The sequence below is a fragment of the Theropithecus gelada genome, chromosome 2, assembly GCF_003255815.1.
Source record: "Theropithecus gelada isolate Dixy chromosome 2, Tgel_1.0, whole genome shotgun sequence".
Lineage (NCBI taxonomy): Eukaryota > Metazoa > Chordata > Mammalia > Primates > Cercopithecidae > Theropithecus > Theropithecus gelada.
The window spans coordinates 96130784-96150859 of NC_037669.1; the positions used below are offsets into that span (position 1 = coordinate 96130784).

The window sequence follows — 20076 nt, forward strand, 5'->3', positions numbered from 1 at the left end:
GTTGAGATGGGGAAGGGTTTCTCTAAATCTGACTTGTAACTCCTATTACGAAAGAAAACTTACATATTTGATTAAATAAAAATAAAAGGCTTTTACAAGGTGAAAAGCTCCTAAACTAAGTCAAAACAAATGAAATCCAGGAAAAGGTATAGCCACATATGACAAAGAACAGATAAGTTTATATCATGAAATGTTCCTACAAGTAAAAAGATCAAATCCGGAAGAAAATGGGCAAGTGGGCATGTATTAGTCCATTTTTATGCTACTATAAAGAACTGTCCAAGACTGGGTAACTTATAAAGGAAAGAGGTTTTAATTGACTCGCAGTTCAGCATGGTTTGGGGAGGCCTCAGGAAACTTACACAAGGTGAAGAGGAAGCAAGGCACCTTCTTCACAAGGTGGCAGGAAGGAGAATGAATGCAGGAGGAACTACTAAATGCTAATAAAACCATCAGATTTCATGAGAACTCACTATCACAAAATAGCAAGGGGGGAACTGCCCCCATGATTCCATTACCTCCACCTGGTCTCTCCCTTGACATGCAGGGATTGTGGGGATTATGTGGATTCAAGATGAGATTTTGGGTGGGACCACAGCCAACCATACCAGGACATAAACAGCAAGTTCATAGAAAACAATATAAATGGCTTCTAAAGATGTTTAACTAGACTCATAAGAGAAATGCATATTAAAACTAAAACAAAGTCATTTATAAAAATAGGCAGATGGACAAAAAATTAATAATGAATTAGTGTGTGGGGAGAAAATGGCACTCTCACACAATGTTGTTGAAAGTATACATCAAAGCAATCTCTATGAAGGACAATTTGACAACTCCACTTCTAGGAATTAATCCAAAAATGCTTGCACATATGCAAAATGCCTTATGCTCAAGGATGCATAATGCAGCAATATTTAAATAGCAAAAAAATGGAAACAAACCAAGTGTCCATCAGTAGTGGGACTTGTTAGAGTATATTCATATAGTAGGTAATTATACAACTATAAAAACAAGACATCATTACATACATTGAAAGGAAAAACATCTCAAGCAAGGTAAAGAACAGTACGCTACCATCTGGATGAAATTCAAAAGAATTCACAATGGGTGTACTTTGAGAAATGGCAGAGAATCTCCTATTGGGGTAACTCTTCTGCAGATAACAACCATAAACCCTGGATAAAATATTTTTAAACTACCTGAAAACCCTGAAGAGATATGAAAAGCAGGCAGAACCTAGAGGGAAGTCTACACTCAGAAAGATGGAATGCCACTGGGTAACTGTCTTGTTTTTATGGCTGTATACCCAAGGGCAGGCACTAGTTGGAACCATTTGGGGAGGACAACAATTTGCCCTACTAACAAAGAACCAGAAGAACAGAGTTTGGGGTAAAATCAGAAAGTGAGGCTAGGAATCTGGGAGAAAGTCTAACAGACAAAGTCCCCAAATCTACTTATAACTTGACCCAAATCTCTAGCTGATCTCTGAACAATATGTATGTAACGTGGATTCCAAAGAGCCCAGCTAAGACTCAAAGAACTGAACAAACATTTCAACTGAGTCTAACCGCAGGGGAGTAATCTGGAGGATGAGTTCACCCAAGTTAAAACCTAACATGCGACTACCATATAGTTCAGCAGTTAACAGCCCATTTATTCCAGAGAAATTACAACACATAGATACACAAAAACCTGTACATGAATATTTATAGATAGCAGCTTTATCCTGTAACAGTCCCAAACTAGATATCCATCAATGAGCAAATAGCTAAACAAACTATGGTACACTCATACCATGGAGTATTACTAAACAGTAAAAATGATATATACAATGATTTGGTTGAATATCCACAGGATTATGCCAGGTGGGGAAAAAAAAAAAAAAAGAAACAAATCTGAAGAGGTTACATACTGTATGATTCCATTTATATAATATTCTTGAAATGACCGAATTATAGAAATGCAGAACAGATATGTGGTTGTCCAGGATTAAGGAATGGGCGATGGAGGAAAGAGAGAAGAAAGTAGGTGTGCACTATCAAAGGGCAACATGAGGGATCCATGTGGTGATGGAAATGGTCTGTAATATCTTGATTGTATTAATGCCAATATTCTGGTTGTGATATTGTACTGTGGTTGTGCAATATATTACAATTGGGAGAAACTAGGTAAAGGGTACATAGATATCTATGTATTATTTCTTATAACACAGGTGAATCCACAATTTATCTCAACAAAAAGTGGGATGCTGCTGAAACAGTATTTATGGATAAATATATAGCACTAAATATCTCTATTAGAAAATAATTAAGAAAATAATAAATCAATGACCTTGGCTGCAACTTTAGGAAGCTACAAAAAGAACAACAAATTAATCCGAAGTAAGTAGGAGGAGGAAATAACCAGAGCAGAAATCAGTGAAACTGAAAACAAAAAAGCAACATAGGAAAAAAAAAATCAGTAAAACTAAAGCTGGTTTTGTTTTTAGAATTATCAATTAATAATCCTCCAGCCAACCTCTTATGAATCTTCATTTTAAAATGCCAAAACTATAGAAATTATTGGTGGAGGGAGAGAGGTATGACTGTTAAGAGGTAGCATAAGGGAGATCTTTGTGGTGCTATTATAGCTCTTTGACTGCAGTGGTGGTCACATAAATCTGCATATTTGATAAAATACACTGACCTACACAAACATATTTTATCAATATCAAATTCCTGCTTCTTATACTTTAAAATGTAAGATGTAGGGGAAAACTAGGTGAAGGCAACATGGGTCCTCTCTGAACTACCTTTGTAACTTCCTGTGAATCTCTATTTCAAAATAAAAAGTTAAAAAAAGTACACTAGTACTTTATCAGGAGCCCAACAGTAGAATCATAAAGTAATTACTACTATGGTAAACCTAAAAATTGACAAGTGATACAGAGAAGAAAAGAAAAGGCCTCTGGAAAAGAATAATTCACACACACACGTATATAATAGATAAGCACGCACACACACGCACACATGCGCGTGCGCGCCCCTACCTTTTCTTCTTTGAGACAGGTCTTGCTTTGTTGCCCAGGCTGGAGTGCAGTGGCCCGAACGTGACTCACTGCAGACTTGACCTCCCAGGCTCAAGCTATCCTCCCACCTCCAACCCGCCAAGTAGCTGTGACTACAGGTGGATGCCAGCATGCCTGGCTAATAAAAAAAAAAAAATTTTTTTTTGGTAGAGACAGGGTCTCACTATGTTGCTCAAGCTGGTCTCAAATTCCTGGCCTCAAGTAGTCCTCTCACCTCAGCCTCCTAAAGTGCTGGGATAACAGGCCTGAGTTACTGCACCTGGCATATTGATCTTTTATTTCTCACTATACATGTGTGCACTTGTACATACATACATACTTGTACACACATACACATGTAGTGGGAAGTAAAAGATCAGTAAGGAAGCATTTCTAAAAATTTACAGTCAGCCATTTACAAGAGCAGAAAAGCAATACGCCAGGCATATGTCCCATAAGTCAATCTATTTACCCTGTAGTGTTCCTAAAATGTAAGAGAGAGATGAAAACAAGTTTGTTAATTCCCAAATTTGAGGGCCAGACATCTTAAGAGCAAATATTACTAAGTCTCATATTTTGTAAAGGGTTAGTACTTTGAAGCCTACGATGGTATTAGAAGGATAAATATATAATCCCCCTTCCCTCAAACAAAACAAAGAAATTATCCCATACTAGGAAGCATGGCCCTCAAGTACTATGCTACCTGAAAATTAAGGAAGATCAAACGATTTTCAGTATTATAGTGTTTTCTGAGGCAGAAAAATATGTAATATTTTATTTAGAAAGACTTTCATAGGTTTGTGGCAAACTTCAGACACTAAAAAGCTAACTACAGTATGTAATTAAACAGTACATCTCATTTTCCCAGGCAAGGAAAATCTTTTTTATACTATGCTTACACCAAATATCAAGGGATACATCCCATGGCTAGAGCGACTTGATTCTTTTATTCAATAAAGGGAGTTATACTCGCCACCCGATAGCACTGTTAAGATGGATTTATGCATTACCACTATTTAAGACCAAGAAATAAAAACATGCAAAAGATCCCCTAGTACCTTTTCATCCAAGTCTGAACCTTTTATTTGTTCACTGAAGTCTCCCAGTGTTTCATTTTCAGAGGTCTCATTAGCAACTTCTCCTAAGGAAGTGTTTGCATCTTTGGGATCATGTTTTATTTCACTTGCTGAAAAGAAATAATATTCAGCTATAGAAACTTTAAAGACAAAATAACTGAGTTATTCAAAGGCTGTTGTAAAAAATGACTTAGAATTCAGAGGCTCTTTTAAGGTCTAATGTGACAAATATGAAGCAGAGTTTTCAGCGAATTATGCAATAATTCCTCTTTATTAAAATAACTCCATTATATTATATAAAAAGAAACAGATATTTAAGAATTTTTATTGATCATCTTAAGAATTTTTAATTTTAAATATACTTATTTTAAATATACTTATAAAATAAAATATATTTTAAATATACTTGTAAAATTTGAAGGTCAAAGTAAAATTAACTTTCATACTAAGTTATGCCCTGTGAAATAAAGATTCAGGTATTTAAACTTCTGACTACCTGTTAACTATATGTATATTTTTTTGAGACAGAGTTTTGCACTGTTGCCCAGGTTGGAGTGCAGTGGCGCGATCTCGGCTCACTGCAAGCTCTGCCTCCCGGGTTCACATCATTCTGCTGCCTCAGTCTCCTGAGTAGCTGGGACTACAGGTGCCCACCACCAACCTCAGCTAATTTTTTGTACTTTTAGTAGAGATGGGGTTTCACCATGTTAACCAGGATGATCTCGATCTCCTGACCTCGTGATCCACCTGCCTCAGCCTCCCAAAGTGCTGGGATTACAGGCATGAGCCACCGCCCCCGGCCAACTATAAAATTTTTTTAAGCAACTGAGATTTAAAATGTGATAAAGCTAAAATACATATTTCAATTTCAAAATAAGATGACAAACACTGCTGAGGTTAGTTACCTATCTTTTGTTAGATAAAGCCTAACAAAGTTATTTATTAAATAATCAAACAGAAAATATCTCAATCTGATCTTCCAAACAGTCAATTAAAACAGAAAAATTGACAAACTATAAAACATATGGTCAACAGACCCTAAAATGAAAAGTTTCCTGTTCTAATGAATTCATCTTGACTAGGCCTGCATGGAGATATAAAGAGATGGTTCAATATTGCATATTCTGAAAATGTCAACTTTTACCTGCTGAGTTGGAAGCACAGATGTCTGGCTTTATCAGTCCACAGTCCAGTACAGGAAGTTCTCTACTATAAAGCAAACAGAGCTTAAACATTATAACAGATTCTAAGCAGAACTATCGAAACATTATCTCTAAACATTATATAATAATCACTTTAGCTTCTGGTGAACATCAGCTCAAGTCCTCCAGGGCAGAGTACTTACTATAACGAGACTCAGAACCCAGTGCACCTGTGTGGATTCTTTGTTTGGCTCTTTAATCACATATGCCTCAACTGTTAGGGGGTGCTGCCACTCAAACTTTGTTACTGAGAGCTTGACAACATATACAAAGCATGTAAAACTCAAAAAAGTATTACATCAATACAAAATAGTGTTTACTCTTTTTTTTTTTTTTTTTTTTTTTTTTGAGACGGAGTTTCACTCTTGTTGCCCAGGCTGGAGTGCAATGGCGCAATCTGGGCTCACTGCAACCTCTGCCTCGTGAGTTCAAGTGATTCTACTGCCTCAGTCTCCTGAGGAGCTGGGATTACAGGCATGTATGCCCAGCTAATTTTGTATTTTTAGTAGAGATGGTGTTTTGCCATGTTGGTCAGGCTAGTCTCAAACTCCTGACTTCAGGTGATCAACTGGCCTTGGCCACCCAAAGTGCTGGGATTACAGGTGTGAGTCACTGTGCCTGGCCAATTTCTACTCTTAAGCATGTATATGTATGTCATATGGTCAATGTCAAAGGAAGACAGCTTGAAAGCAGCTTAGTTTTTTTTTGGTAGTCCCTAAAGACAACTTAGAGTCTAAAGATTATGTAGAACAGAGTTAGACCAGTCTGGGTTCAAACACTGTTCTGCCACTTGCTGTATAAACTGTGGCAAAACTACTTAACTTCTCTAAGTTTAATCATATCTGTAAAATGAGAATACCACTAACCACAAGGTATTGTGAGGATTAAATGAGATAAGATGTCCTTAAAGCCAATATCATAGGCCCAACAGATGAAAACTACATTTATAGGAGCCACTCAAATACAAATGGCCAAACACTATTCCATTTTTAATCACTTAGACAAAAATTTAAAACATATAAAAGTACACAGAACAAAATAAACACTCATAATCCCACCATTTGTTCATTTAACAAGTGGATAAGCATATCCTTCAGCACTGCGACTGCTCACTGGTTCAGAATTACTTCCTAGCCAAGAAAGAGGAAAACTAAACAAAACATTTTGTATTTACCATTCTTTGAAGTTTGGAAAACAAAGTATTTTTTCCCAACGTAAACCCTAGAAACAGTAAGTATAGTTTAAAGGACGGGGAAATAATACAAACAGAAAACATACACAAATGCAAATCTTTCTCTAACCCGGACCTTTCTACATTCATATCTAGCTATCTACTAGAATATTTCCATCTCAGTACCTCAAGGACCTCTTCAACTTAAAATGTCTAAATCTGACCTCCCCAATATAGCTCTTTTGCATGGGAGATGGATGGTAATGTTCTTCTCCCATGCAAAAGATGGTATGGTAATGCCATGGATGGTAACGAGATAAAAGAGAAACCAGGTATCAACCTTAACATCTCCCTCTGCCTCACCCCCATCTGATGAATCAATATTCACTTCTTAAACCTCCCACAAATTCACTCCCACTTCTGTGTAAAGTCACCACATTCTTTCAGCTTATTACAATAGGTCCCTGTCAGTTTATCCTTCACACCAGAGCTATAATTATTTTTAAAAGTAAATGTGATCAAATTATGTCTCTTATTTAGAAGCCTTTCCATGAATTCCTATATGCTTAGCATAAACTTCACACTTACCATAAATTCTAGTTTGCCTAGGAAGGTCTGTTTACACCTGTTGTCCTGGCATATTAACAGCTCCTCATGTCCTCAAAAGCTTTGCAATCCAGAAGGTAAATTCTATGGTCATTTTACTCTCACAGCCCTTCATGACAGTTTTTGCACATTCTGTAGCTTCATTTCTTGCTATTTGAACACCAAGCCATGGGACGTTATTTTGGTGTCTCAGTTTTCCTCAACAATTAGCTAATCCCTACTTATCCTTTAGTGATCATTTTAAATGCCACTTTCACAAGGAGGTGTTTAACATCTTGCACTTGTCCTATCATTTTATGGTACATGCTTATTTGCCTCCCTAAAAGCACTGTGAGGACGAGGCTTATATATGTCTAGTTGTTCTCTACACATGCAGCACCTAACATATTCTACGCTAAGGAGACCCAAATGAAGATGCCACTCCCCTTTCTAGCAATTCCAGTACAAGGTGAGGCTCACATACAAGCAGACATAATATACTGAGATATGTGCCAAGAGAACTACTGGAACAAATTCCTGGAATAATATCTCAGATGTGATTTGATGGATAACTGAATGAAAAGAAAGGGACTTTCAGATAAACATATGCAAAAGGCCTAAAGTACATGGTGCATTGTAGAAACAGTGAGCTGCTTGCTATGCTTATCTTTCATTAGCCTTTCACCCCACTTTCCTCCCTCCAATATCATAGTTGCCAAAGGGAGAGTGGATACAGATCCACAAAGAGCCTTAAAAAGCCATGCCAAGCAATTCAGACTACCCCCAGGTGGCTGAAAGCCAGTGAAACACTCTCAACAGTTACTGGCAGATCAATTTCTATTTAGAATATCACTATGACAAAAGATATATTAAGAGAGTTTAGGAAGATTAACCAGGAGCTCATTACAATAATCTAGGAGAAAAATAAGAACATAGAGAGAACTGAGAGGAAGGAACAGCCATGAGAGGTATTGAGGTAATAACATGAACAGAATTAAGTGACTTAATAGAGAACTGAGGGATGCTTCCTTGGCCTCTAATTATCCCGAAAGTTCCATTCATAAATAGGTACAGCAAGTATATTAGTTTAATTTCCAAGTATTAAGATAGTATTTATAATACTGCTAGTATAATCTATATAGATGTGGGAAACTTTTTACTATGAAAATAGCTAACTTACAAGGAAGGTAAAATTACACATGCAAACTCTCGTAAGAAACAGTTTATTTTTGTCTGGAATTTAAGAGACAAAAAGTTAAATTCACTGAGGTGAAAAAAAATCACAAAGTGAGCAAAATTGTAATTTACACGAATATTTTACAGTTTTGCATTGGTGTAGTTACAGTTCTGAATTGGTAAAATGAAAAAGGGAAAAATGAAGGGAAGAACAACAAAAGGAGATAAAAGAGATTTGGATGAGGCTACAGAGATACAGATAAGCAAAGAGAAGATCTGAGTAAAAAGGAGAGGACAGAGTAAAACAGGTTTAAGCCAACTCTGAAGAGCCATACAGATTATATCAAGCTTATTCTCTACCAGAGCAGTTTTCATGTGGATAATGAAATCTATTTAGTGGGTCACAACCAAGAAATTTTTTAATGAAATCGAATATGAAATATAAGACTATATCAGTTGTAGCAAGGAAAATAATTGTTTTCATAAACCTGTAATTTCATATATTTATAAATATGTACCAGATTGTAATATAAAACAGATCTTTGTTGAGGATAATTGGCAAAATGGCTGGAAGATGATTGCTTTAGAATAATTACTATCAGAAAATGTCTGAAAATTATTGCCCAAGGAAAAAGTTTAGGGTTTAGCATAGTGGCTCGCACCTGTAATCCCTACAATTTGGGAGACTGATGTGGGAGGATTGCTTGAGTCTAGGAATTCAATACCAGGTTGGGCAACACAGTGAGACTTAGTCTCTACAAAAAGAGAAGAACATTAGCCAGGTGTGGTGGCATGCACCTGTAGCCCCAGCTACTTGGAAGGCTGAGGTGTGAGGATCATTTGAGCCTGGCAGGTAGAGGTTGCAGTGAGCCATGATGGCATCACTGCACTCCAGCCTGGGCAACAAAGCAAGATCCTCTCTCTCTCTCTCAAAGAAAAAAAAAATTCAGAATGTCACTGCCTCCTTTTGAGATGCTAATTGTGGTCAGTATTCATTTACTTACAAATACCCATATTCTGTTTCTGGATAGAACTGCTACAAATTTACTGGGGCACATATTATGCAAGTAGTAGTGGCCCTAAGCAGAGAAATATTATAGTATCCAATTAATCAAGGCAGAGGTTCCCTAGCCTGATGCCGCACTGTACTGTTAGGTCTCCTGATATTACAAATGCTCAATCAGGTACAATACTGTTTATTCCAGCAAAGACAAAGAATAGTTTACGTGACCTGAAAGAGAAAAGAAAAAAACTCAGAATAGTGTTTCTTAATAGTTTCCACCTGCTACTTTAAAGAGGCAGCAGAGATGAGAGGAAAGGGACCTCAAGTAAAATAATGTTCTGCAGTAGTTTGCAGAGTAATTGAATTAAATATATAGGAAGAACCAAAATGCCGCTCTTCCAGCATGCTGTTTTGCAGAGCAGGGACAGACTTTGGAGCAGGTTGCCTTGAGTTCAGATGTCAGCTCTGATACTTGCAAGCTGGGTCCTTTAGAAAGTTAATCACTTTGATTTAAGTATAAAAATAGGGTGAGTTTCAACCTCAGAATTGTTTCACTAAATAAAATAAGTAATGTATCTAGCACAGGGTAGACATTAAATATCAGTTCTTAAGATTAAAATTTAGTAAAAATTTAATTTTTATAAAAATTTAATAAAATTTTGCAGTAAAGTTAGAGCACATTAGATATTCAGCGCAATGGGACAATGAAGAAAAGTAAGTTTCATAAAAGACAATGAATCTCAATATATAAGGGAGAGAAAAAAGATCTTTATTTTTGGTGGAAACCTGTTTGGTTTTTTGTTTGTTTGTTTGTTTGTTTGTTTTTTTGTCATTTGATGGTAAAATTGGTAATAAGACTACTCTACTCTAGAAGTCCTCTCTTGGGGAACGAACTGGGATTAAGTCAGACTCTGAGAAAGTAAGTTACTTGAGACAGGATACAATTTGCCCAGCATAGATCCAGGCTAGACATGGGTCTAATGAGACTCAAATGCCTGGGCAAAAGTGGTAGGCTTTTATTTTCTGTGCATTGGTACCAGATATTTATCCCTCAGAACTTTATTATTTACTGGCTCCAGAATCTACAATGGCTGCCTATGGATTTGAGACCAAGTTGTGAAGGTGGTAAATAACTGATCCCCACTGATCACCAACATCAATTCCATACAGAATTCAAGTTTTTGTGCCTAACTTTCCAACCTCCTTAATCTAGTATCACCCTACTTATAAAATCTTATTTCCCACTATTGTTCAGTGTCTACTTGCTTAAGAAAGAAAGGATTTACTGTCTCCATTTACATGTAATCTAATTCAAGCACTTCAGAAATGGCCTGCAATATTTTCAAATAGGAATTGAAACCTTAATTCTCCTTCCCATCTCAATATATGAGGGACTGGACTTGCAAATAAAAGTAAGATATTGACATTTCCCACCCTCACAAAATCCAACAGTTTAGCAAGTGAGAGATTAAATTATACCACCATGAAATCAATGCCACAACTAAGGTAGCATAAGGTGCTATGGGAATGCATAAGGGATTTCCACCTCTGCCTGATGGAGTCAGGAAAACCTTTAACCTTCCGTACACAATCATGCTTACATGTACTTTTGCCTTTCTGCCCACATATTCCTCATTATTCTTCCTTCCCTACCAAACTTCTTTTCTTCTTCTCCTTTGTCAATCTAAACAAATTCAAACTTCAAGGATCAATACAAATTTTTGCTTTTCCAAGGTATCTTTCATTCTTCTCTTTTCTAAACTCCTACTACTCTTAGTACTTCAGTTTATATACTTTTGTTTAAAACACATTAGTCCCTCACTCCTCCCCCCTCCTCCCTACCTATATAGCAATTCCCCTGAATTTTTGGCAGACACTTAAAATCTCAACAATCCACTGTGTGGTATCATTTAACTGACATTTCAGCATATAATAATCCTATGTTCTAGTACAGATTAACTGTCCAGCACTGACTATTACAGACATTCTCAGATCATTTCCAATGACACAGCCTATTTCAAACATTTTACCAATTTCAGCCATTACACATTTCCAAGCTCATCAGTTCAAGTTTTAGTGAATGAGTTCTAGTATGCTTCTAATGTTTTAGATTTTAACATGGACTTTCCCCACTGTGGAGACTAAAAACAAATAAGCATTCTGTCACAACTTAGACATCTTACAAATTCTCCCCAATCTGGTCTGAGAATATTTTCCCCAGTGATTAAGTCAGCTCAGGTTTGTCTACTTGTTTTACCAAAAGGGGCAGTCCAGAGTTTCTGACAATATATGGGCCCTGCCCTTTCATCTTCTACTTTTATTCCTGTAAAATAAAAATTCATTCTAGCAGGCTTCAGCCTCTCAGTGTCTTAGAAGGGAGAAAAGGGAGCATATGAAGTAGCAACTGGCTGGTAAAAGGGACATAGCTGAAATTTGAAATTATATTTTAAGTTTCATTTAGTTCTAGAACCATTAATGAGTTTCTGTGCAACTACTGATAGAATCTCTGGTTATCAGGTCTTCATTTTTCCCTGTTAAGGTTTATCCTAGCACTGTGGATGACTACAAAACTAGTATTTCCAGTGCAGAATAAATATAAAAATATTAAAATAATACTGAGAAAATGTTCAAGTTTGTTTAAAAACAGAAACTTTAGAGGTAGATAAAAGGCAAAGAAGAGCCAATAAAAGTATAACTGATGCTTTTGAAGTGAAGAAAAACGAAGTTCAAAGATAGTAACAAAAAAGCTATCTGAAATAAACACCTGATACTGCAAACCAAAATGGCTAACCTTGTCTCAGGAAAAACTGATATGTAATTACCATTCCCAAGGTGGAAAACAAGAAGAAACAATAAAGGCAGTTTAAAGTGGAACAGTGGAAGTATTAGTTTGGCCTCAGAGTTTTTTACTACAACACATAATGCCAGAAAGCAGGAGAGCAATGTCTACATAGCTGTGAGGGGGAAATACGTATACTAAGAATTTTACACACAGACAACCTGCTCTTAGACAAATAATTCTCATGCACCCAAGATTTTAGGGAACACAGTAATTATGAACTCTTCTTAAAAATATTTCATTGCTCTGAAATCTAGCCAACTAAGTGATGAATCAAAATAGTCAAGATTAGGCCAGGCACAGTGGCTCACGCCTGTAATCCCAGCACTTTGGGAGGCCGAGGCAGGTGGATCACTTGAGGTGAGGAGTTGGAGACCAGCCTGGCCAACATGGTGAAACCCCATCTACTAAAAGTACACAAAAAATTAGCCAGGAGTGGTGGCATGTGCCTGTAATCCCTGCTACTCAAGAGGCCAAGGCAGGAGAATTGCTTGAACCTGGGAGCCATAGGTTGCACTGAGCCGAGATCTGCCACTGCACTCCAGCCTGGGCGACAGAGCAAGACTCCCTCTCAAAAAAATAAAAAAAAAATAGTCAAGATTAGAGGAAAGTAAAAAGGACTGGTGGTAGGGACTGAATCAATTTAAATAGAAAACTAATAGTGAGAATCTTTGGAGTTCAGATTATTGAAGGAATGCACATGGCACAAGGCTTAGTAATACAAAATAAACTTTAAACAAAAAAGTGGGGTAGGCAATATTAGGAGAAAAAGTGTGTACAAGTATGTTCATCTTTCATATGAAGAAAGCAAACACTGCTGTCTAAAGTTGGAAAGCAATTTTTATAAGTGAAGCTAAAACTCAAACTTTTACACAATTTTCCTCATTAACTTGAGAACTTTAAGAAACTAATTTCTTGTGGTAAAAAAGTATATTAATTCAGCAATCCATTTCATTCCACTTTCATTTCTCTGCCTCTTTTGGTTAAGTGTAAGTGAAATTATCTTTAATGTTTTTACTAAAAAATGGCATGATCCAATTTTTTCTAGTATTATATCTATTTATATGTATAGATAAATGTCTGGAATGACGCATACAAATGGCAATTAATTTGTTACTTGGGTGGTGGAATTTCCCCCCCAACACCACTTTTTACTTTAATTAACATGTATCATGTTTTAAAATCAGCCATTATTCTTTAAAAAAAGAATAAAGAACAAACGTCCTGCACTTTAATTCACAACATTTATCTCTTTCTAAATTTGGCTTAGTTCACTGTCAACATCTTGTCAGTCAACAGAGATGTTTGCTCTTGAATGTAGAATTTACTCTGATTTTCCTTTGTATTCCTCCAAGGAAGTATGGTGTAACAGTTAAAAATGCCAAAACCTTCTCTATTCATTAATTTAATCCTCACAACCCTGAGGCAAGTACTTTCCCTTTTTACAGAAAGATGAAATAATTTGCCTAAAAGGTCACATAGTTGTTATGTGGTAACAAGAAGATTCAAAAACCAAGGTCAGACTACAGAGACGAAGCTCTTAATCACTAGGTTTAGAGTAAGATAGGCCTAATTCTGTTACCAGGAGTGTGATCTTGGGCAAGTGACAAATTTATCTTCATTTTTTTCCATCTTCAAAACAGACAGATTACCATGCTACCTCATTACATGGTTAAAAAAATCAATAAAACTCTTGGTTTTCCATTTGGCACACAGAGAGCATTATATTTGGTGATAAGTTTCAAGTTCTTGTAACAATAAGACCATCAAGAAGAGTATGATACCACAAAGGTAACAGAAAATAAACGGCAAAGAAACTTAAGTCATGCACCACTGAATCTTAATGAAAAGTGTTTTCATTTTTCTTTTAGTCTGTTCACAAAATACTATGATATTCAGGTATTATATAAACAACAGCTTCAGGAATTATAAAATTAAGTAAAATATGACATATTATTAAATCAATTTGGGGCCAAGCAGAACAGATTAAGTTTCTGAGCATGAACGTTACTACTTGGCCCCATTCAAAGTTGCATTGGGCAAACTAGTCCTATTTGAGGGAAAAATCATCATTTATAACCACTGCCTTAAAAGTAAAACCATGAAGAAATTCTATACTGTTTATCTCTGAAAATTAGTTTAACTTTTGACTCTGCTTTCAAACCCTAATTACTTCAAACAAAAATTTCCAAGGCTTCTCTGTCCCCTGAAAAATAAACTTTTTATCGAATAAGGAGGCTATAGAAAATGGATTAAAATAGATAGCACTGATATTAATAAGTAACCTGGCTGAAATAAAAGTTTATCTGCATATTTATAATAATTAAAGAACATTTGAAAATAAACTTAATTGACTTTTGAAAGAAGCAATCTCCATCCTTTAAAAAGCCACTCTATGGGCGGGTTGCGGTGGCTCATGCCTGTAATCCCAGCACTTTGGGAGGCTGAGGTGGGTGGATCACGAGGCCAGGAGATCAAGACCATCCTGGTTAACACGGTGAAATCCCCGTGTCTATTAAACACACACACACACACACACACACACACACACAAAAATCAGCCGGGCGTGCTGGAGGGCACCTGTAGTCCCAGCTACTCGGGAGGCTGAGGCAGGAGAATGGCATGAACCTGGGAGGCGGAGCTTGCAGTGAGCCGAGATTGCGCCACTGCACTCCAGCCTGGGTGACAGAGTGAGACTCCGAAAAAACAAAAAACAAACAAACAAAAAAAAGGCCACTCTATGAACCATAAATTCTGATGAGCTAATCTTTTCTATCTTCCAAGATACACATAATTCATTATTTTGACTCTAAGTTTTATCATAATGACATTTCCAGGTATCAGCAGTAATAATGGTATATTACATTTAATAAATAACTGGGTTAAAAAATAATGGAGCTTCAATATCACTGAATACATTAGTGAAACCTAAGAGTAGAGACTGCTTTTCTAACCCCCAACAATCTGCACTAAAAGGCATACTTGAACATGCATACCTTAAGTCATCACTTGGTTCTTTTTTTACTGGAGTTTCCACATACTTGGAGTCTGTTGATTGGTGCTCTCCAGGAACACTGGGATCCTGGCTTATCCTGGGGACCTCTGAAGTAAATGAGAGTTCCCCTTCATTGGAGACTCCAAAGAGGTCTGGGTCATCTTGAATTACATCAATTAAGAGGACGTCATCTTCATATGCTTTAAGAATATCTGGAAATCCTACTTCTGAAAAATTCTTAGTTATTTTTCTACCCCTAACTTCACTGGAAACTGGTCGGAATGTTTCTTGTTTATTACAGCAGAAGGAAGGACTTTTCTCTACATACCCAGGATCACAAGAAAAAGCATTATTTTCAACTGTGAGAGAAGCAACTTCTTTATTAGAAACAATATTGCCTGGTTCAGAGAAGTGACTAGATAGTTTGCTACTGTTACCATGCTTTGTAAAGCTTGGAGAAATACTACAGGAATTCTTATTGTAGAATGAGTCAGAACTAGCTTGCACTGGAGTTACATTATTTTGTATGCTCAAAGTTTGAGGTCCTAACATCGTCATGGAGACATTTTCTTTGCTCCTATTGTGTCTTGTATCTGCTCCAGATAAATTGTCCAGAAGTTCTAGAGGACTGTAAGCTTCTCTCTCTGATGACTTGGCATTTACTTCTTTTCTTTTTTTTGTTTTATTCTTAAGTAAAGGAATTTTAAAATTAGTCAGTCGTCCTGTGTTCAATATTTTAACCAAGTCTGGAACTACAAATGTTTGTTTAGCAACACATGCTTTTCGATGAATAGTTTTGCCTGTAGAGTTATTTGCTTCCTGACCATCTTTGGAAGCTGCTGTTAAATTAAGTTTTGTTAAATTTCCTCTATCTCTTTTTTTATTTCCTGTTAAGCTTTGAGTATCACTGGTTAATTGAGTATCTTCAGTAGTGTTAGAAATTACCTCTGACCCACTTCTGCTCAGTTCCTCTGATTTTATCTTTTTATCATCCTTGATTATAGGTTCCTTTATAACCATTAAAGTATGTTCTACTGCAGAAACTGAAAACAAACAATTCAAATTAGAATCTAATTTTTCTTTACTTGAAGAGTCAGTGTTTGTTTCTGTTAAGGAACTTTGTAATAATAATTTGGAGTCGGTTAAGTGGGTCTTGTTTATTTGGTGTTTAGGGAAATCAACTTTCTTACAACTTTTCTGAGACCCAGGAAGAAAGTAACTTGATTCTGGCAAGGAAGCCTTTTTCCAACACCAGGCAGATATTCTAGCACATGAATAATAGGGCCAAGTTCTTTTACCAGTCATAGGTATTGTTCTCTGACAGCTTAACTTCAGTTCTTCAGAGTCACTTCTTAAATCTTCCCGTGAAGATCTCCTTTCAATATGGTACTCAGGTGATTTCCCTATGAAGCTTTTCGATTTAAAATCCTCTTTCAGCGCCATGTTTTCATATCCTAAGGGCTCTGAAGCATTCTCTGTTTCTTCTTTCAAAAGTGGTTCGATGGTTTTCTGAAACATAGCATTTACATGATGTTCAGAACCTGTTTCTTTTTCTACCATTTCTGGGACACTTAATAAATGATCCATCAAAGAGACTGTATTATGGCTTACTTTTCTCAAAACATTTAAAGGACTTTTAGTCTCTGCTTCTTTACCATCAGCAATCATTTGATTTTCTTGCAACATCAACTCAGACTTGTTATACTCATTAGAGAAGTTCATCTGAGTAACTGTTTCATCCGCTTTTTCAGACAACTTCATCCTTTTCCTGGGTTTTCGCCCAACACTGCTCTCCTCTATTGAATATTTATTTTTTTCACGTTGAAGGCAGGGAAGCAAGCCATTGATTTTACTTTGGTATAAATCACTCTCTTCTGGTAGTAACTTATTTACTCCCATTACATTTTCTTCAGTTTGTAAGAGTTGAGGAATATTATTTGTGTCACTCTTTTCTGCAAGACTTCTAAAGTTTTCTTTCTTTGAGAAATTTTCTGCTACATGCATACATCCACCATCAGGCTCATATGGCAGGTTGTTTTCATCATTACAATCCTTGGAATGGGGAAAACAACTGCAATCACGTAATTTAAAAACGGAATTATTTTCTACTTCAGGTGACAAGATGTTACAAGAATATTTTAGAGTATTCTTGTACAGTTCATCTTGGAATTCAACCTTAATATTTTGTGTAGCCTCATTTTCGGTTATTTTGAGAGGTGGGTTTTCTAAGCTTTTCAGTTTTTTATTTCGAATTCTTCTTTTAATACCTTCTACTATACCTTCCTTACCCAAAGACCGCAAGCACTCCACTGTTTGGAAAGATTCCAAACTGGTTAATGATTCCTTTCTTACCAGGTCAAACCCTGGCTGTGGATCATCACTTGAGGCTTCAGTAACTTTTCTTTTTTCCTTGGCTGATCAAAAAAAAGAAAACAAAACATATCAGAAAAGATTTTATATTGAGGAGGAAAATGCAATATCATTGAAATTAAAAATTGTGAGGCTATCATTTTTATTTCCCTGAAGAGCTGTATATAAATACACATTTGTTTTTAAATGAAAGCCTTAATTTCTGTTAAGGAATTACATATAAACCTGTATAAATTCTAAAGCAACTGAATAACGCTTATAACATTGTCATCTCATACTAGACAAAATGGACCACAAGTAGGAATTCCTCCTATCATTATTCTGACCAAGGACTCCTAACGGCCAACACCCCTTTTAAAGAAATCCATTTTTTCCCATCTCCTGGTCAACTATGTGCATCAGAAATAACCATGCAGGTTCAAGTTAAAGACTAGTAGTAAAATAAAGATGGAGCACGCTGAGTTGCAAAGGCTAAAGGTAAGTGATCGTGGGTTCTTTCTTACTGTGTCTTTCCGTTTGCAAGGGGAGTTCAGCCTCCTTTGCTGCTTCTAGGCCTCGCCGGTCTGACGGGCTCACCTGGCCCCTGCGCCCCTCCATCCGACGCCTTGCGGCCTTTCCAGCCCCTGATGCCGCAACCGACTTGTCACTTTTCACCTCGCCTCTCCCAGGGGTGGCCCGGGCCACCATTCTCCTCTTTTGCCTATTCTCCCCGCGCCCCCCAGCCTCAGGGCCGCAGCCTCCCGCGGCGCCTGACCCTGGCGCCTGCCGCTTTCGCAGGTTTCGCACATTGCCTTCAGGCCCTGAGGCCGTCGTTGGGCCCAGGGGCGGAGGTCGTCGCATGTGCCCCGGGGCCGGCCCGCCGGGGTCCCTCTGCACCAGCTCGCAGGAACCCACCGCGACGCAAAGGCCGCTCCCCCGGCCAGGCACCTATTGCCCTCTGACCCACCCCACACCGCCAGTCACCACAGCCCAGGGCCGGAAGCGGAAGTGGGGCGCGTAAGCGGAAGTAGGGCCTAGTGTCTGGGGCTCCGACTGGTGCTTCGGGATCCGACGGGCAGGAGAGTCGCGAGTTCCGTGCCAGCGTCTTTCCGGAGGGCCTCTCGCGGAGCCCGGAGGAAGGCAGTGGCCGCGCCTGATTTAATTGCAAGGGACGGTAGTGGGGCTTATCACATCACAGACCTCCGTTGTCCCTTCCACTAGGCCGAGCTTCCTGGAACCGTTCAGGGCTCATTCTCCCAGGTGCTGCTCCTCACTCATTGGCTGCTCGCAAAGGCCACTGTCAGCCAGTGGCTTCTAACTCCACACCAAGTCTCCCAGAAGCCCCTGTCTAAAAGCCTTCCTGATATATTCACCCGGATATTCCACAGGCACCTCACACTCAGGTGGGCAAACCAGCTCATCGATTCTCACAAGCTTGCTCCTTTCACATAGGTGGATGTGCCACCATGCGCCTAATTGTTTAAGCCAGAAACCTAGAAACCAGCAGAGACAACCTTCTTTCTACTTCATCCCTCACATCCACTTTCACTAAATCTGCTTGACTGTATTTTGTTTGTCAGCCACTCTCCCACTTGCCATTACCGTGGCTCTGGCCCTCAGACTTTCTTGACTGACCTACTGCATCAAGCCTCTGAATCCATCCTTGAGCTATTCCAGTCAAATTTCCACCTCCTTGCCAGGCCATGCCTCTCCTATGAAGGGGGATCCTAGCACTTCTTAGTTTGACCCTTCATGAACTGTTTTTGCTCAAAGACTAAAACTAACAGAAATCAAACTCTAGTGTGGTATCTGCAACCCTATCTGATGTAGCCTCTGAAAATTTACCTGGTTTTCTCTTACTGCCACTGCAGGGTAAAAGTTGTGCTTTGATGGAAAACTACATAGAAGTCACCCTTCCGAATTAGTTGATTCTGATTCTATGGCAGTTATTTTATGACTGTATAAATTATAGATAAGCAATAGCAACACAAAATAATGGTCTATAGACATCCAAATTCTGTCCAATAGAAGTTTAATTGACTTCCCATTTTCACTGTGGAAGAAGCCAGTTTTGCCTCCTTTTTCACATTCATTTCATTTCTGGTCTAGAATGTTTGTTGTTTGGACTTATCCTTTGAACTAATGTTTATAAAATCTGCCTGATGAGAGAATATAATCTTTAATACATGTTCATCTATGACAGCCATTATTTTCTCTTTTTTGAAAATTATCTCATCACCACACATAGCCTGCCCGTAAGCCACGTTGGACTACTACCTGAAGTTCCCCAGATTTCATATACTTTTGTCATGCTTGTGCTTCTGTACTTGACAGTCCTAGAAAGTCTTCCTTTGCTTGTCTGCCTGGTGAACTACATATTTCCCCTTCAAGATTGAGTGCAAGGATCACCCATCAAGGAAACTTTCCTGCCACTGTTCTTGCACTTTGAGGGGTAAAGTGTTTCTTCCTGTCTGCAAACACACAGTTCAACTATTTATTTGTGTGTCTCCCTTAGTAGCTTCCTTCCATCCGAGTGCAGATACCTTCCATTAATCTTTGCTTTCTGTGTGTTTAAAGAAGGACCTGGCGAATTTGAATACAAAGCATTAAAGAATGGTAGGTATGATGCAT

The 20076-nt window shown here is 37.8% G+C and overlaps 1 protein-coding gene across 1 annotated transcript in view; it reads right to left on the reverse strand.

Annotated features, from left to right (window-relative positions):
• TOPAZ1 (testis and ovary specific PAZ domain containing 1) overlaps window positions 1–18474 on the reverse strand; it is a 92501-nt gene extending 74027 nt beyond the window's left edge. The window contains exons 1-4 of the mRNA XM_025377230.1: window positions 17970–18474; window positions 15098–17510; window positions 5270–5331; window positions 4108–4235 (exon numbers count right to left, since the gene is read on the reverse strand). Of these exons, the coding sequence (XP_025233015.1) occupies window positions 4108–4235; window positions 5270–5331; window positions 15098–17510; window positions 17970–18306 (2940 nt within the window). The 5' untranslated portion in view covers window positions 18307–18474. The remainder of the gene's footprint in view (window positions 1–4107; window positions 4236–5269; window positions 5332–15097; window positions 17511–17969) is intronic.
• Between the last annotated feature and the right edge of the window lie 1602 nt (window positions 18475–20076).